At 38.1% G+C, this 18,290-nt stretch overlaps 1 protein-coding gene and 1 pseudogene across 2 annotated transcripts in view; both read left to right on the top strand.

Moving 5' to 3' along the window:
* The window catches only part of CRYL1 (crystallin lambda 1), a 187,894-nt gene that overhangs the window by 132,857 nt on the left and 36,747 nt on the right, over positions 1-18,290 (top strand). For both annotated transcript variants that reach the window (XM_069080634.1, XM_069080633.1), the window contains exon 5: positions 5,652-5,846. In XM_069080634.1, coding sequence (XP_068936735.1) covers positions 5,652-5,846 — 195 coding nt within the window. The remainder of the gene's footprint in view (positions 1-5,651; positions 5,847-18,290) is intronic.
* Positions 1,977-3,681, top strand: LOC138155590 (inosine-5'-monophosphate dehydrogenase 2-like; annotated as a pseudogene).

Raw genomic sequence — 18,290 nt, 5'->3', positions numbered from 1 at the left:
TTTCTCGACAGTATGAGAACAAGTTTGAAATAACTTAAGAATTCTGATTAGTACAATGACTAACCACAGTGCTGAAACATGCTACCCACGTCTTCATAGAGAGATGATGGGCTCAAGATGCAGAATGAGATGTATACTTTCTGACCCAGCCAGTGAGGGAATTTATTTTGCTTGTCTATGCATCTTTCCAACAAGGGGTTTGCTTTTCTCTCTTTCTTTCTTTTTTTTTTTTTAAGCAATTGGGGTTAAGTAACTTGCTCAAGGTTACACGGCCAGGTGCTTCTGGGTGGGTGCTAAGTGTCTGAGCCCAGATTTGATCCTCAGGTCATCCCAATATTGGGGCTGGTACTCTTTCTTACTTGCTGTGCTACCTGGCCGCCCCTCCTTTTTTTTTTTTCTTATTTAGTGGGGGTGAAGAAGCAGTAGAAGGGAGAAAAAATGCTTATTAAATAAAAAATAAATTCAATTAAAAATTTTAATTCATTGCTCCTAGTTTTGCTTTCTGGAACCAAATCAAAGAAATCTAATACCTCTTCTACTTGACAGACTTTCAGATATGTAAAGACAGTACCTAAGTCATCTTTCCTGTTAGGCTAACCACCTTCAACTCATACTCATGTGAATGTTCTTCAGTCTTCTCACCTTGTTGGTCATCATCCTCTACAACCTGTAAACATAGAAGATAATTTATTGGTGATTTTACCAGGGTTTCATTTGGCTTTTGCCTCCTCGTGGTTGAAAATTAGATCACTTTTTCACCCTAAGTGTCACCAGAGCAGAGTATAGTGTGGCCTTCCTTTATTCTGGTTACCATGTTTCTATTTGTGAATAGGTTACAATCTCATCATCTATTATGGCCATCATGGCTTCATGTTCTTGACTCATATTAAGCTTTCAGTCCACTAAAACTCATGTGGCCTTTCCATGTGAACCATCTGAGTACTCAGAAACCATCTGCTTAGTAAGATGTTCTAAAATCTTGTCAAAGTATTCCATAATTTTGCCACTTCAGTTTATCATCTAGATACTTTAGATTTATGACCTAGGAAATAACTTCATAAGCACCACTGTAAAAGTTCATAATATTTTGAATAGCACTTTGAATATTTGGTAATTTTTGCATATGTTATATAGTAGTTGTTGTCTATTTTTATCTTTTCAATGTGATATTGTCTTACCATCTCTTCTGAGTCAGTCTTCATTACTTTTGATTCCCAGAATTTTTTTCTGGTTGTCTCCCATGCCTGGAATGCTGTCTTTCCTCATATCTGCCCACTGTCCTCCTTTAAGTACCAATTAAAATCCTATCTTCAACAGGAAACCTTCTCCAACCTCTTTTAATTCTAATGCCTTCCCTTATTTCCTATTTGTCCCCTATATAGCTTGTTTATACATATTTGTTTGTTTTCTCCCCCATTAGACCATAAGCTCCTTGAGGGCATGGACTTTTTCCTTTTTTTTTTGTATCCTCAGCACTTAGCACAATGCCTGGCATATAGCAGGCACTTAACAAATGTTTATTGATTAATTAATTGATTGATTTCTTGTTCGTTGATCAGTCAGTCAGTCAGTGAAGCATTTATTAAGTCCCTACTATGTCCCAGTGAAGTCACAGGTCCATTCCTGCTGCATATCCTCTGTCAGTCATTGTGCTAGGCATTAAGGATTACTCAGTTTGTGTATTTAAGAAAAATATAGAATAGAATTTCACTTTTTAAAAAAATAAATAGATTGAACTAGGAGGATGACTAAATATGTTAAAAAAAAAGCTCTAGGAGGTGAGCCATTGGTTTTCTTTTTGTTTTTGGCAAACATCTTTAAATTGGGTGTTTCTTATAAGATAATTAATGGAAATTTGATACTATTAATTGTCACCTTCCAAGATATAGAACATTAACTACTGAAAAGGATCCTGGTAGCTCTGTAGGAGAATCATCAACCCCACTTTGCTCTACCTGGGTCTCCCACCAGCCCAGCCCACCTTCTCTCCTTTCTTCCCTGCCCTGTCCCTGCCATGGCAGATTGTCTCATCAGTGGCAGCACTTGTTACATTCCAGAGGATGGGCTCATGGCACAGCAACGCTTCAGCTTTAGGGACAGGCTCATGTACAGTGACTTCCTCATCCTCCTGGGCTATATAGACTTCACATCAGATCAAGTAGATCTAACTTCATCACTTACCAAAAAGATAACCCTGAAGACTCCACTTTCTTCATCCTCAGAAGATACAGTCACTGAGGCTGGGATGACCAGATGATGCTTACAGGAGGTATTGGCTTTATCCATCACACTTGCACCTCAGAATTCCAGACCAATGAAGTGTGCAAAGTGAAGAAATATGAGTAGGGCTTCATCACTGAACTGTGGTTCTGAACCCCAAAGATCAAGTCAGAGATGTGTTGATGCCAAGGCATGGCATGGCTTCAGTGAAATCCCAATCACAGACAATGGCAAGAAGGGTAGCCACCTAGTGGGCATCTTCTTCTCTCATGACATTGATTTTCTCAAAGAAGAGGAATATGACAATTTCCTGGGCAAGATCATGACCAGGTAGGAAGATGTAATGGTAGTTCCTTGAAGAGTTGCACTAAAGGAAACCAATGCAATCCTGCAGCAGAGCAAGAAAGGGAAGTTCCCCATTGTGAACAAGGATGACCAGCTAGTAGCCATCATTGCCCATATCCACTGAGCTACCTGGTTCCCTCTAATGGAGATAGCAAGGTATAGCAACAGCTACAAAGATTCACCCAAGTACCAGAGATAGTATTACAAACCTTTAGAATCAAAAGTGACTTTAGAGATCATCTAGTCAGACCTCCTCATTTTATATATTGGGATATTAAGGCCCACATGAACCCAAAGAAGAATCAGGACTATACCTGGCATCCAGAGACACCAAGAAGCTGCTTTTGTGCATGAACACCCATGAGGATGACAAGTATCAGCTTGACTTGCTGACCTAGACTGGTGTTGATGTGGTCATGCTGGACTATTCCCAAGGAAACTCCATTTTCCAAATTAGCATAATCAAGCACATCAAGGAGAAATACAACAACCTCCACATTATTGATGGCAGTGTGGTGACAGCTGTACAGGCAAAACTCATTGATGCTGGAGTGAATTCCCTGCAGTTTGGCATGGGCAGCAGCTCCATCTGTGTTACACAGGAAGTGCCGGCATGTGGGTGACCCCCGGCCACAGCTGCGTACAAGGTCTTAGAGTATGCACAGTGCTTCAGTATTCCCATCATTGCTGATGATGGCCTTCAAAATGTGGGTCACATTGCCAAAGACTTTTGGAGCTTCTGCATTGTTGATGGGCTTTCTGTTGGAGGCCACTACAAAGGCCTAGATGGGTACTTCTCTGCTGGGATCTGGCTAAAGAAATACTAGGGAGTGGGTTCCCTCAATGTGATGGACAAGAACCTTGGCAGCCAGAACCACTACTTCAGTGAAGCAGATAGAATCAAAATGACTCATGTTTTGTCTGGGGCCGTGTAGAACAGAGACTCTCGACAGATTTGTTCCCTATTTTATTGCTGGCATCCAACACTCCTACCAAGATATTGGTGCCAAGAGTCTAACTCAAGTCAGAGCCATGATGTACTCAGGGGAGCTGAAATTTGAGAAGATATCATCTGCACAGGTGGAAGGTGGTGTCCATAGACTGTATCCTGTGTGAGAAGCCACTTTTCTGAGAAGTGGCCTTGTTGGGTTTTACTGCCTCTCACCTCTCCCTCTTTAGATTTTTCATTAAAAAGCTGGATATAATGTGAAAAAAAGACAAAAAAAGGATCATGGTAACCAAGTTTAACTCAGGAGAAGATGTAAGGAAATGTACCTTTCTCCCTTTATTTGTGGGGTAGGAGACAGTGATCGTGGAACAATGCATATGCTGTTAGATTCTGATTATATGTTGGTTATTTTTTGCCAAACTACTTTTTTCTCTTTATTTTTTGTTCTTTGCTAAAAATGATAGCTTGTTTGGGGATGGGGATGGGGATGGGTTCCAGAGGGAGGGAGGATGTATTTGGGAATGAGATGATATACAAATTGCTATCAATAATTTTTTTTAAAAAAGGATTATTACAGCTTTATGGAAAGAGTGCTGGTATTAAAGTCAGAAGAAAACTAGGTTGTACTACAAAGCCCCCTTTCCATTTTGGACCTTCTTTGTATTTCAAAGGCCACATGATTATTGAGTACTATTTTCTTCTTGGCAAAAGCTTTAAGATATAGAGGTCTCTTATGGGTCTCTTATGAGGTTCAGCAAGGTCTTACAGTACCTAGAGAGTTGGGCCTGAATTCAAATGTGGCCTTGGATATTTATTAGCTGTATGGCCCTAGGCAAGTCACTTAGCCTCTGTTTGCTTTGGTTGCTTCACCTGTAAAACGGGCATAATAATATTACTTATGTCCCAGGGTGGTTGTGAAGATTAAATGAGATAATATTTGTAAAGCACATAGCACGATGCCTGGCTCATGGTAGATGCTATGTAAATGTTTATTCTCTTCTCCCCCCCCCCCTTTTTGTGACATGAGTGAAGTTCATTTGTAGTTTGTGTGAAAATATTTAGGGATAGAAAGTAATGTTAAAAAGTAAGAAAATGAAGGTTGAGTGAATGGGTAGAGAAATTAAAAGGAGATAATGGTAAAGTTAGAAGTAAAATAAGCAGAAGGTAGTTATTGGTAAATTTTTTGTTTTTAGTGGGAGGAGAAAGACCAGAATAACAGGAATCTGGAATTTTTATGAAACAAAAGAAGTTATGGGAATGGAAGGGAACATACACTAAAAACTGGAATCAAAACCACACAGTTGGGCCAAGATATCAGAAAGGCTCACCAGTGAAAGGAACTGGGGAACGACTCTAGAATCAAAAGACTGCCCGTAGAATTAGATTGTTCCTCCTAAGTTCATGTTCATAACCCCATGTTCTCTCCACCATCACATGGTCTAGTAGACAGAGCACTCAGTTGATTTGTAATCAGAAGCTCTGGCTCTTCCACTTATTAGTAGGATGATTTGGGGTCTAGTAAAAATGAATTCTCCAAGCCTCAGTTTCTTTGTAAAATGAGGCTAATAACATCTGGACTCTGTGCTTCATGGCATAATTTACTAGACTTAAGAGATAATGTGAAAGTACTTGGGTTTTATATAAATGAAAACTAGGGGTGGTTAGGTGGTGCAGTGAATAGAGCGCTGGTCCTGACGTCAGGAGGACCTGAGTTCAAATCTGTCCTCAGACACTTAACACTTACTAGCAGTGTGACCTTGGGCAAATCACTTAACCCCAATTGCCCTGCCCTCTTCCCTCCAAAAAAAAGGCAAAAAAAAAAAAGAAAGAAAAGAAAACTATTAGGTTAGTTGTCAAAACACTAAATTCAGTCCTCTGGATATTGCAACTTCTAAAGACATTTCATTCTTTATTAATTAATTTGTTTCTTATATAATTTGCCATTGGCTACTAATACCAAAGAAGGCATTACTTTCCAAATAGGGGGAACTCCCCCTGTTATTGAATTCATGTTATTGAGGAGTAGAGTTTTTTTCCTTTTTTGTGCTTTAAAAGCAATAGTAAGAAAGCTGTATGCTGTGCCTCCAAACACTTTTTCTGACTCTTCCTGTTTCTTTTTTTTTCCCCTTCTGTCAAGGTAAATCCACCATATTATGTCCCATTGGTTGAACTGGTGCCACATCCAGAGACAGATCCTTCAACAATGGAGAAAACATATGCTCTAATGAAGAAGATTGGGCAGTCACCTATCAAAATAATGAAGGAGATTGATGGGTTTATTCTCAACCGAATCCAGTATGCCATCATCAGTGAAGCCTGGAGGCTTGTTGACGTATGTCTGCTTTTCCTAAACTTTTTAAAGGTTTTGACCAAATAGAAATAGGTGGCTTTCTGTGAAAATGCCACATATCCACCTAGTTTACCAGATAACAAGCAGTGGGCTGGGGATGGGTCATGAGGTAGTACTGTGAGATGGGAAATTGTAAAAAGCTTGAAACAGCAACCAAAAAAATTAAAAATAGGAAATATTTGAGTACTGAGAGAAGTTGTATCCATATAGTGCACTTGCTTGGAGCTAGGGGGAGAAAATTTGGGTGATTGGAAAGTCAGAAATAGCCCTATTATTTGTCAAGTTCACTATCATTTCCAGCTTCATTCACAAGGCTATTGGCTATCTTTTCTCTTGGGTTCAGTCAAAAGGTAATGAAAATTAAATTGAAGATAGGAAGCTACTTAGGTTTCAGGAATTTCTCTCCAAAGTAAGTTGTTACTTGATATTAGGATATAATAACAGGTTTTTCCTCTTATTCTTTCATGCCATTCCCTCACAATTATCTATTTGTGACTCTAGATTTTCCCACTGCTTTAGTCCTGACCACAGAGAATTATAACCTTTCAGGAGAAATAGATAAATTATATTGCATCTGGAGCTAACTATCATTTCCTAAAAAAGAAACTCATTTATTTTTAGTCCTTCAGAAAAAATGAATGAAAATTTGGCATCTTAAAGTTATTAATATATGATGTGTTTACCTCCCATGTTAGTGAACATTCTCCTCAGACTGTTTTTATTATTTTTTCCTTATGAATATCAAAGAAACATGAACTTTGCCATGTTAACAAATCATTCCTGACAGTTATAACTAACAGCTTTTAAAACTGAACCAAAATTATATCAAACACACTCTCAGTTCTTTTGAAAAGGTTATCACAGACCCTACAACATCCTGAGGCCACACATGGCATGCACTAACAGGGGATGGGGGGGAGTGGGATGCTGGAGAGGCACTCACTGTGGAGGAAGCTGGCATCTGGGAGCTTCCTGTTTAAAGGAATTATTAGAAAGGCACTGGGCATAGTGGGTATAAAACCAGCCTTAGAGTCAGGAAGATAAGGGCTATTAACACATACTATCTTTATGACCCTGGAAAAGTCAACTTAACACTGTAAGTTTCAGAGCAGGTGCTGATCTGCATTAGTAGAGAGAGCTTCCTCACTAGAGAGCTTCCTGTATTGATGAAATCACAGGTCTAGACCAAAAAAAGAAAATCTTACTAAGTTGTATTTATTATAGTTGGTCTTACACTACTGAAGGACTGAAAGTTCTGTTAGTTATCATTCTAAATTTCAGTGCCCTGGGGCACAACTATAGTAACTCTGCCCTAGTATGACTTTCATACTTGAGCTTAGAAAAATTAGCAAACCTACAGGCTTCCTCTTCTCTCTCTCTCTCTCTCTCTCTCTCTCTCTCTCTCTCTCTCTCTCTCTCTCTCTCTCTCTCTCTCCTCCTTCCCTCCTTCCCCCTTCCCCCTCTTTTCTTCCCTTCCTCCTTTTCCTCCCTCCCCATATATGTGTGTGTCTGTGTGTCTGTGTGTGTCTGTGTGTATCCCAGCTGGGACATAATATGATGGACTTACTTAAACGTGAGCAAAATAGCTCATCTTAAAGGCAGCTCCTATTGGCCTTGTGGAAAGAATCCTGAACTGGGGATATGTGGAGACGAGTCCTTTTTAGGTAATATTGCTGACTCACCATGCTATCCTGATTCAGTTGCCCCCTATATAAGGTTAGACAATGATAATCTACTAATCTACAGCCCCAGGATCATGGCAAAGTGAGATAATGTATGGGAATATAATCTATCATACTATTTGGGAGAATGGTATTGTACCAGCATTGTCAACTGTCTCATAAACGTAGATTATCTTGTGGTTCAACAACAGTGCACTGCTTTGTTTCTGAGGTATTTATTCCATATTTGAGCCAGGAGCCAAGAAGTAGAAGTAAATGTAGACAAAGAATGTATGTGATGTTCTATCTTGTTTCTGGCCCTTGGTCGAGTTATTATCATTATTATTCTTTTACAAATTGGCTAATTATTTACCATGAGCATCCTCTGGTTACTTGTCTCTGCCCTTCATCAACACCACTTCATCAGGTAACATTGTGTCATATACAGTAAAGCAATGATTATCGAGAATTCTGGGTTTTCCTGTTGTGGGCCAGTGGTCCTCTTTAGGTATTCCAGTTGTTTCTGACACTACCAAATCATAGTTCACTAACCTATGTCTGTTCTCTAGGGCATTAAAAACCCAAACCAAAAAGTTCTCACCGAGAAAGAAATCCACAGATACTTAGAATGTTTATCCTCATCTATAATTAAATAATTTAATTAACAAAATAATATTACAGTATCCCTCCCACCCCCCAAATTATGGCATCATTGTGGCTAACATAACTAAGAAAATCAACCTCCCATTTTTTGGAGGAAGGTTAATATGTGCAGCAACAGAACACACTGTACTATTTTCTTTCCTTTCAACATTCAAAGTAAAAAGGAAAGTATATTTCACTTTTCTGATCACTACTTTTCTGTCTCCTTTTCTGCCTTTCCTTCTTCCTCCTATTCCCTTATTGTTGTAGGGTACCATTCTCAACCTTCTCTCATTCTACACCTCCTCCTTTCTTATGAACAAGGCAGCAGTAATTTGTAAAACATTTAGCGTAGTGCTATACACATAATATTCACTTAATAAATACATGTTCCCTCCCCTTTCCTCTCTTCCCTTCCCCTTCCCTGTAAAGATGACTCAGCTCTTTGTCTTGAACCTCATTCTCCCTCTTGACTTCCAGATCAACATTTCAATTTCCTAGATGTCCTGTTAACACCTCAAATCTAGTGTATCCAAAGTGAAACTCATCATTTCCTTCCCAGCAACTCTTTCCTCCTCTTTCTCCTCCTAATTTCCTTATCTCTATCAATGGCACCATCCTCTTAACTACAAAACCTTAGAAACATCTTTTATCTCTCCCTGCATCTTCCCACCTGTATCCAGTCACCCTCTAAGATCCAGTTTTCCTGGGCCTCAGTTTCTTCATCTGTAAAATGAAGGGGTTGGATTAAGTGTCCTCTGAAGTTCCTTTTGTCTTCAGATCTCTGTTTGTAAGATCATACCCCTTGAGTTTGTGATCTTGTCATTCCCCACACCATTATCCTAATGGTAGGTAAGTAGGCAGGCCCTTATTACCTCTTGCCCAGATTATTTCAAAAGATTCCTCAGTGTTTGTTGATAAATAAATTGATGAATTTATCTTTCTACCTCTAGTTCCTCTCCAGTCTAATCTGTCCTTTATATTTCTACCAATTACTCCTATAGCAAGCATTTACCAAGTGTATACTTTGTGCTAAGCATCGTATAAGGTATTGGAGCTATAAAGAGAAAAATGAAACCACCTGTGCCCTCAAGGAGCTTGCTTTGGACCAGGGAAAACGGCATGCACACAGATGAGTTAACACATAATATATGCAAACTAAAGACAAAGAATTGTGTTCAAAGAAGGAAGAATTGGAAAATTTCATGTAAGGGTGTTGAGCTAGACTTCAATTTGAAGGAAGCTTGAGTTCTGAAAGGTAGAAATGAGGAAAGGGAGCATTCTGGGCTTGAGGGACAGACTGTGCAGAGGTGTGGAGGCGAGAGATAGAAAATATTATATATGAGGAACAGTGAGTAGGACAGTTTGGATGGGATATAGAGTGTGTAAGGGAGAGTCATGTGCAAATCAATCAGAAAAGGTAGATTGGTGACAGATTGTGAAAGACTTTGAAGGCCAGAAAAGGAAGCTTGTATGTAATTGATAAAGCTGCACTTAAGGGATGCAAAGTAAGCATCCCCTTATAATGTGAGATAGAAATTGCAACATGAGTCACTTTAAAAATTTTACACAAAATTTTAATTCCTGAAAATCCTGCTCTCCTTGGCAAGCAGGTATTTATTTTTAATATGTTATCTTTGCTTCATGAACAAGCCTATATTTAGAGCTGTGATGGAACTTAGATGCATATCATATAGTCCATTTTACAGATGAGGAAACTAAGCCAGGCACTTTCCCGAAAGTCACTCATGAGGAGTAAGGAGTAGAGCCAAGTTTTGATCCCAGATGTACTGACCATGCATTCTATTGAGTTCAGAATACATTTATAGCCTACTATGTGCAAAGCACTATGCAGATCAAACACTTTCTCCCTAACTACAATATGACAGTCAAGTCTCTGGTTCTCCATTGGTTATAGACACATAGTAGTGTAATTTTCCAACCTTCTCTAGGGCACAGATATGTCTTGTCTTAGTGGTGAATGCCATATTGGTTTTCTTGAAGCATAACTTTAATCATATCACCAACTTCCTAAAAAATCGCATCCAGATTCCTTAATCTGGCATTTAAAACTCTCTACAACTTGGTTCCAACTCGCTTTTCCAGCTTGATCTCTTACTATTACCTTTTACAGGTTAAGACTCAATTGGGTATGGGTGGGATCTTCACAAGTCATCTCATGTATCTGAGCTTCAGTGTCCTTATCCATACAATGAAGGGAGTGGAGGGACTGAGTGATCTCTGAGTTACTTTCCTTCTTTATTATATTAGCTTTTTTATATTTATTATATTAGCTTTTAGGGACTTGCAGAATGGTTGTCTTTTAAAAACAGGATGGACTAGTCCAGGCTCTGAGATTTTCTGTCAGAGGGCAACCACTTCTACAGGTCCCTTCATTTGCTTTTCTCCTGACTGCCTTGTTCTGTGTCAGCCTGCCCAGAGGGATGTCTACAAAAAAAAAACATTTTGCCAATGTAGAATTGAAGGGAGCTGACAGCTGATGATGCTTGGCACAGTGCCTAACACATAGTAGGTGATTTATTGAATTGAATTGAACTGATAGGATGTGTAGGTGGAAGGAGAGAGAAAAGCTGAAGACAACTCTGTGATTCAAGTCTGGTTAACCTTGGGGTTGTTGATGGCATCACTAACCTCATGATATTGGTGCCATCAACAAAAGAAAGTAAGAGGAAAAGCATGTTTTAAGGGGAAACTGAGGCATTATTCACTTTTGGATCTTTTGAATCTGAAGGCTTTACTAAATGGACTTTCCTCATGCCTTTTCTGTTGCTTGGAATGCCTTTCCCTCCCAAGCTCCACTCATCCAATTCCTCACTATGCTTTAATTCCTTCAGTTCACTTTCTTCTTATACTCATAACCCAAATGTCTTCTTCTTCATGAAACTTTCTCATCCACCCAGGTGGAAATGATCTCCTTCTCATGTGAACCCCTGTAGCTCTTTATGCCTCTTACTACATATTCATATTCCAGCTTGTGTTTTAGTTTGTACATCTTATCTCTCCCACTAGACTGCAAGCTCCAGCAGGACAGGAATCACATAATAAAATTCTTTGTAACTCCCAAAGCACTAAGCACAATATCTTGAATATAAAGACATTCTGCAGATTTTTGTCGTTGAATGCATGCATGCATGCGTGTATACATAAGTAAATGATATCAGGTTGCCTTGGGAAAGGTACATAATCTGCTAAGTAATCTTTTTACATTTCTTCTTTGACACTGTGGTATAACCCTTGTTTCTTTTTGGATATTTCAAGCCAGACTGGACCATTGGTTCTTTCTTTTTGCTGACATTTCAGTGTGAGAGCCTGGGTGGGAATAAGATAGGAGTGGTGGTAGCAGTGATAATGTAATTGTAGCTTGGCCTCTGCCTTCGAGGTGCTTTTGTAGTTGGCTCATCTTACTCACCTTTGTTTGGTAAGTTATATTTCGCAGGTTCAAGACAATCCAATAGATGTTTATTAAGTATCCACCATGTGGAAGATGTACTGTTCTAGGTACCAAGGATACAACCCACAGGGAGGTTATGATATCATTGGGGGATTTGACATATATACAAATAAGTATGATACAAAGTAGGCTATGATACAAGTAAAAGCCTGGGGTGGGGGTGGGGATGAAGGTTTCACCAACATGTTCTAGGAAAAATTGAGGGTGGAAAGTACTTTTAGTTGGGAACATCTGAAAATGCTTCATAGAGGAAAATAACACCTCATCTTTGAAGAAAGAGAAATGTTTTAATAGGCAGAAATGAGGAAGGAATTATTTCAGTATAGATCTGACCATGTCACTTCCCCACTCAAGAAATTTTAGTGGTTCCCAATTGCCTTTAAAATAAAACCCCAAAACTCTTTTGTCATTAGAGCCCTTTGCAGTCTGTCTCCAGCTTATCTTTCCAGGTTGGTTACACATTTTTCTTCTTCTTCATGCCAACCAGATTCAGCTAGTCCAACTGCCCCTGACATTACAAATAAGGAAATGAGGCTTGTGGAAAAATGTGAACTTTTTGTACCATGTGGACTTTGCCAAAAAGCACCCTGATTGATTAGCTGGGGACAGCAAATGTTTAGCTAGAAGGGAAAATAAGGGAGGAGGGATTTGATTCCTTTCTCCCATTTTTGAGCTCACAGAAAACAAAGAGTAGATAACCAGACAACGTGCCATTCTTTGAATGTGGCTTAGCACAGGCTGTCCCTTATCCATAGAAGATTCTTCCTTCCATCCTTGGCCCCAAGAACTCTTTAAGGCTCAGCTCTAGAGCAATTATTAAGTGTCTGCTGTATGCCAGACACTGTGCTAGATGCTGCTATTACTGGGACAGAAAAGTCTTTGCCTTCAAGAATCTTCTGTTCTGTTAGAAAAAGCAACTTATGTGTAGATAGGCAAATTCAAAATAGGCAAAGTAAAATCAGAGTAATAGAGGGGTGTTATTACAGGAGTTCTTAACTTTTCTGTGTGCCACAACCCCCTTTGGCAGCTTGGTGAAGCCCATATGGGCTTCTCAGAATAATATTTTTAAATGCATAAAATAAAATACATAAGATTGCAACGAGACTAATACAGTAATTTCAAAGTAGTGATAATAAGCATAAGTGATATTTCAAGGTATTTGCAGCAACTATACTATCCCATGAAAATACCTGTTATTTCTATTGGTGAAATAGTCAGAGGTACTGCTAATGCAGTGGTTTGTTGCCTCCATTCACAATGAAAGGAAATATTGGATTTCAGTTAGAAGTTCTTGAAAATAAAGATGTAATTTTTTCCCCTCCGAGGTCATGGACCCCCTGAAAACTATCCACAGACTCTTTGGGAATCTTTGCATCCCAGGTTGAGACCCTCTGCATTAGTGACTGAGGGTATCAAGGTAGGTCTCATGTAGGAAGTAGCACCAGTGGAGTTGGTTTGAGAAAACTGGTTTTTCTGTATGAATCTTTTTCTTGAATCAAATGCACATTGTTTGCCTATTTGTGGTCCTTATCTATTTCAAATTGTTATTAACAATGTGGTGTAACAGAATACGTCACTGTGGTTACCAGAGAGCCACTGCAAAGCTCTGAAGTTGTCTGGGAGAAAACCCCAAGTACGTGCTTAGGCTCCACTGTCCATAATAGGGCTGGGTATATGACAAATTTCCAGCTCATCATTTGAGATTATTTACAATTCCATGTTCCATAGAGGTGATTAGTAATGAGATGCCAGACGCTGGGCTAAGCACTTTTTCTCTGGTGTTTTACAACCTTTGGAAGTGAGATATTCTCAAGAGTGACCATTGCAAGTATTTGGTCCCTCAGTTAAAGAAAATAATTTCAGACAGAACCACTCACATTTATTGGTGCTTGAGGGTGTTTCATGCTCTTTACCTCAAATGAATCTTCTAACTGTAACATGTCAATGATTTTCTGTAAAATTTGTGGAAAGTATATAGATAACATTTCTCTCAGACTACCTCTATTTAATTACAGATGGAGACAGTGAGTAGGGGCAGATCTGCTGGTATGAATCAAGGACTTTACAAATTTCATTTAGGAAGTGAAAAGTGATTCCTCCCATGCAGCATTAAAAGCAATTTACAAAGTAAATTTGTGTTTTTATATACTCTGATTAAGGTAGGGCCAGCAAACATATAACTTTAACACACCTTTTAAAAGTTGTTTTGTGAAGATGCCAAAGAAATAAGCCCCTAGTGACAACCACAGCTGGGCATTGATTTTCTGCTTAGTTCTAGGCACAAAGGGGAGAGATGAATTTTTTGTTCATTGGACACGTAACTTATGTTCTCTCAGATGCAAAGGGGAGTAGAAAGTTCAGAGATGATAATTTCTAGGCCAGGAAAGAGAAAAGGTAATAAGTGTGAGATAGTGAATCAGTTCATACTGTCATGTTTCTCTGAAGAGCCAAACCATTTTTTCTGATTCTAGATTGGGTTCAGCATACAGGCAAATCATTTCTATGATATTTTAGCCATGCCGCAGGGCAGAGACCAGGAATTCTATGGGTAACTAGTGTCACTCCTTTAACTGGATATCCATTTTCTCAAGCTGGGCTCGATTGCTGGGTAAGATAGTCCTGCCTACTGGAACTTTATGCCAAGACATTTTGAACAGAGATTCTTAAGGCATTAGCACATCAAAGGAAGTAGTGTGATGACAAGTCTTTAACCATTAAAAAAATTGGGTTTGTATTTGTAGGAAAATTCTGACGGTAGAGTTATAGTAAGTGGGTGGTGATAGTTTAAATGAATCATAAGAAAGCAAATTAAAGTTGTCAACACATTTTCTGCCCATCTCTATGTGTCAGTGATGGAGAAATTGAAAGACATTGCTTTCCTCCAATGTGTCCAGTTCTTGTGAAATGATGTGATGTCAAAGCCGAGCCCCATAATAAGTTTTTGATCCTTTAACTTCAGAAACCAAAAAGTTCTTGATCCCTTGATTTGGTAAGACTGTGACCCATTTGACTCAGATTCTTTTTGAATATTAGACATCATCTCTGTGTTTGGAGTAAGGTTCATCTTTTGCATAGATAAAACTGTTCCCCTTTATCAAAATGAATACCCTGTTAGTCATCACAAACAAAACAAAAGAGGAAAATAGGACGGATAAAAGATTTGATAGTGAGCTCATTCACAGATCTTTATCAAATGAGAAGAAAAATGTGTGGAAATAATGGCACGTGAATTAAACATTTTGCCATCCACGGGCAACTGAGGGTTTAGCTTGGTCAGTAGAAACTTGAGACAAGTTAAAATGCCTATTTGACCATCTGGTAAGATGAGATGTTCTTTTTAAGGTTCAAATCCCCCCTGCTTGTTTCTTTTCCATGTCTTGTTCATAGATTTAGAATAAGAAGGGAACTTAGAGGTAATTTAGTCTAACACCTTCTAATATTCATGTATTTACTCTTGCCTACTTCTGTGTCTCTGTGTCCACATGTCTCTATGGGCCAAATTCATACTCTGATATAGTTTGCTTTCAGGAAAAGTATTATCACATGTAACAAACATGGTTTCATTAAATATCAAATGGATCTGTGATTTCATTCATTTATGAGTTCCTTATCTTCCTACCCTGTGCAACTCTTATTCATATCTTCCCAATAATTTGGGGGTGAAGGAGTAATGCCAACCCAGTATGCTAGAGGTCTTCCTGATTTTCTCCTGATATTGCCAGAGTATAAGCAAAACACTGGCTGTTCATTTGTCATTCCTTATTCTTGCCACGTGACCAGCCTATCTCTTACAATTCCTTGATGATGTCATTTATTTCTGTTCTTCTTTGAAGTTTTTTCTTGGTTATATATTGTAGCCTGTTTACCCTCATTTTACATCTTTCAATTATTCTCTATGTGACTCTCATTTTTAGCTTTTCAGAAGCAGTTATATTGTGTGTTTTGCTACCATTCAGCAACACTGGTAGCATATTAGTATTTAAAAGATGGAACTGTGGTTTCATGGGAAATTTGGGCTTAGTGATTAGCTTAGCTTTGCAGTTTCCCAAAACCAGTACAACCCACGCTTCTTCTCTTGTCCCACTCTGAGCCCAACTTGTCCATTTGTATTGTCTATCCCAACGGGACATTCTGTCTGATAAGCTGTAAAGAATGTCCATTCAAATGTGTGTAGAAATCTGGACAGTAGAAAATCTTCGTATATTTGGTCTTCCCTGTGTGGCTGAATAACCAAATTTCTTAGACTGACTACAGATTTCTCAGGAGGTTCAGCAATATTTTGGTGCCAATGCACACATTAGTAAGCCATTCTAAAAATAAGCATCTGGAAAACTGCTTCATCTTCAGGATGTCCTTCTTCATCCTGAACTATAGGCTTTATCTGTCCCATCACAATGGCAAATACCTTTGACAAGGGTGTAACTTCCAGTTTTATGCATCAATTGATGTTTATTATCAAAAGGTTGTTGGACTGGGTTATTCTGTTGTTAAATTCTCATGTCTTCATGGGAGATAGCTTGTTATAAGAATTTCTGTAGGGCAGTGTTTTGTTCTACCAAGTCATATGCTTCTATTGGGGAATCATTAGGCAATGAGCACAATGGGAATCTTATAAATTCCCTACAATTTTCAGTTAAATCTGAAAAGATAAAGATGTTATCCATTGTTGAACCTCATTTGCTTCTTTCCATGTCATGGAGGATGTCCTTAGTTTATGTATAGGTGAATTTCATAAAGGTTTTGTGTATATATAGAGGAGTTGGCATATATATTGGAAGTTATTAATAAAGGCCAAGATTTTTTTCCACCTTTTTATATATAACTTTCCCCAAGCAACACATAAGGATAAAGTATTAGAAAAAAATCTACAAAGAACTCAATAAGACCTTCAAAATCAAATCAATATGTACTCTGATATTTAGTGACTTCAATGCAAAGACAAGTTAAACTGAGAGGGCATAGGTTCCAGAAAAATGGAAAGAGAGAGGCCAAAGATTTGTAAAATGCACAGGAACTTAATGCCTCTTAATCATGAACACTCTGGAATGATGAGTACCAAATAATATCATAAAGAATGAAGTAGATTGTAGTTTATGGATAGGAAAAGACTTGTTATTGATGGAAGAGTTATACTTGTCAGTGTATAGTTAGATCATTGATTTGTTAGAACTAAAATTAGAATTAGTTTTTAAAATGTGGTGCATACAGTAATAGAAACAACCTGAATTATTTAAATAAATCATTGAAAATGTAAAAAATGGGAAGTGGATAACCAAAATGCCATTGACACAAATTATATTAATTGTTTCCAGCAGTTTAACCAATAAAAATTAACTGCTACAATAAGGAGACCAAAGTAGACCAAGAGAATGTCTTGGTCAGCAAATGTTGGACGTCCTCATTAAATGAAGAGAGATGGCTGACAAAGGCAACACTGGGTAAAAATATAAATTTGTAATATCTTAGGAAGAAGGATGATAGACAGCAATAAAAATATTGTCTCATAAAACAAAGAGAAGCAGTGGAGGGGTAAAACCAGTGTAAAAGAAAGGTTGGCAAGATGCTCAATTAAGCAAAATCATTCTGAGTTAACTCAAGGATGAAAATGTAAGGAGGACCGACTACAAACAGAAGAAAAATGGAAAAGAGTTATGAAAATTATTTTACCAAACTACTTTCTCTATCAAGGACAGTAGAACCACCACGCTTGGAGCCTAATATCATAGTCCCAGATGTACGTCAGTCAGTAGATAAATCAATAAACATTATGCACCTGCTATAGTGGTGGTTGATATAATACTAAAGAAAACAAAGATGAGAACAAAAGATGGATTGAACTTGTGTATATAAAGGAGATCTGTGCTGGAGAAGATAGAATTGTGAAGGCATAGAGTAGCCAATATATAAGGTATCCAAAAGTTTTGTTAAAATTGTTTTGTTAAAATTATTAAAATTTTGTTAAAATAGAAATTAAATAATTTATTTTCATTTTTAAAATGTTATACAGTGTTAATGTAGTGATGCCAGCAAGGCAGGAGTAGAATTTATAATAATGGGGTGCTAAAACACCCTGAAGATTTGGGAATCACACTTCTAAATAGAAAGCTCCAGCTTCAGATTATGTTCCCCCCTTAGACTAATTATTCTGTGTAATAACATTATATATCATTGTCTAACCACTAGGTTTCCTAAGAAAGGATGCAGATGGACAGATTTGCCTCTTAGTTATTGGGCATGTATGAACAAAGGCTGATCTTTAAAGATAAACTTGATACCATGGTTGTCTGTAGTAAAAGATAAACTTCCTTATATAAGTCAATGATACTTTAATGGGAAAAAAGTGTGTGTGTGTGTGTGTGTGTGTGTGTGTGTGTGTGTGTGTGTGAGAGAGAGAGAGAGAGAGAGAAAGACAGAGACAGAGAGACAGAGAGAGAGAAAGACAGAGACACACACACAGAGACAGAGACAAAGAGAATATACAATTTGAGGTGTCAGTTATTTTCTGTTAGTTATATAAAAGCTACCAGTACAATATTAAGTTACTTAGGTTATAGCTAAAGTTGAAGGTAACCAACCTTTGCCAGGTTGGAGAGGTGTTACAAAGAGGTGCTGTGGGGTCAAGGAACAATAAAACTGAATCTTCAGTCATGA

Source organism: Petaurus breviceps, unplaced genomic scaffold (assembly GCF_028583685.1).
Source record: "Petaurus breviceps papuanus isolate PSGF00001 unplaced genomic scaffold, PetGlider_PUasm1.0 91133, whole genome shotgun sequence".
Taxonomy (NCBI): domain Eukaryota; kingdom Metazoa; phylum Chordata; class Mammalia; order Diprotodontia; family Petauridae; genus Petaurus; species Petaurus breviceps.
Note: the sequence above shows the minus strand (reverse complement) of the source record. Positions and strands in the feature narration are given on the sequence as shown.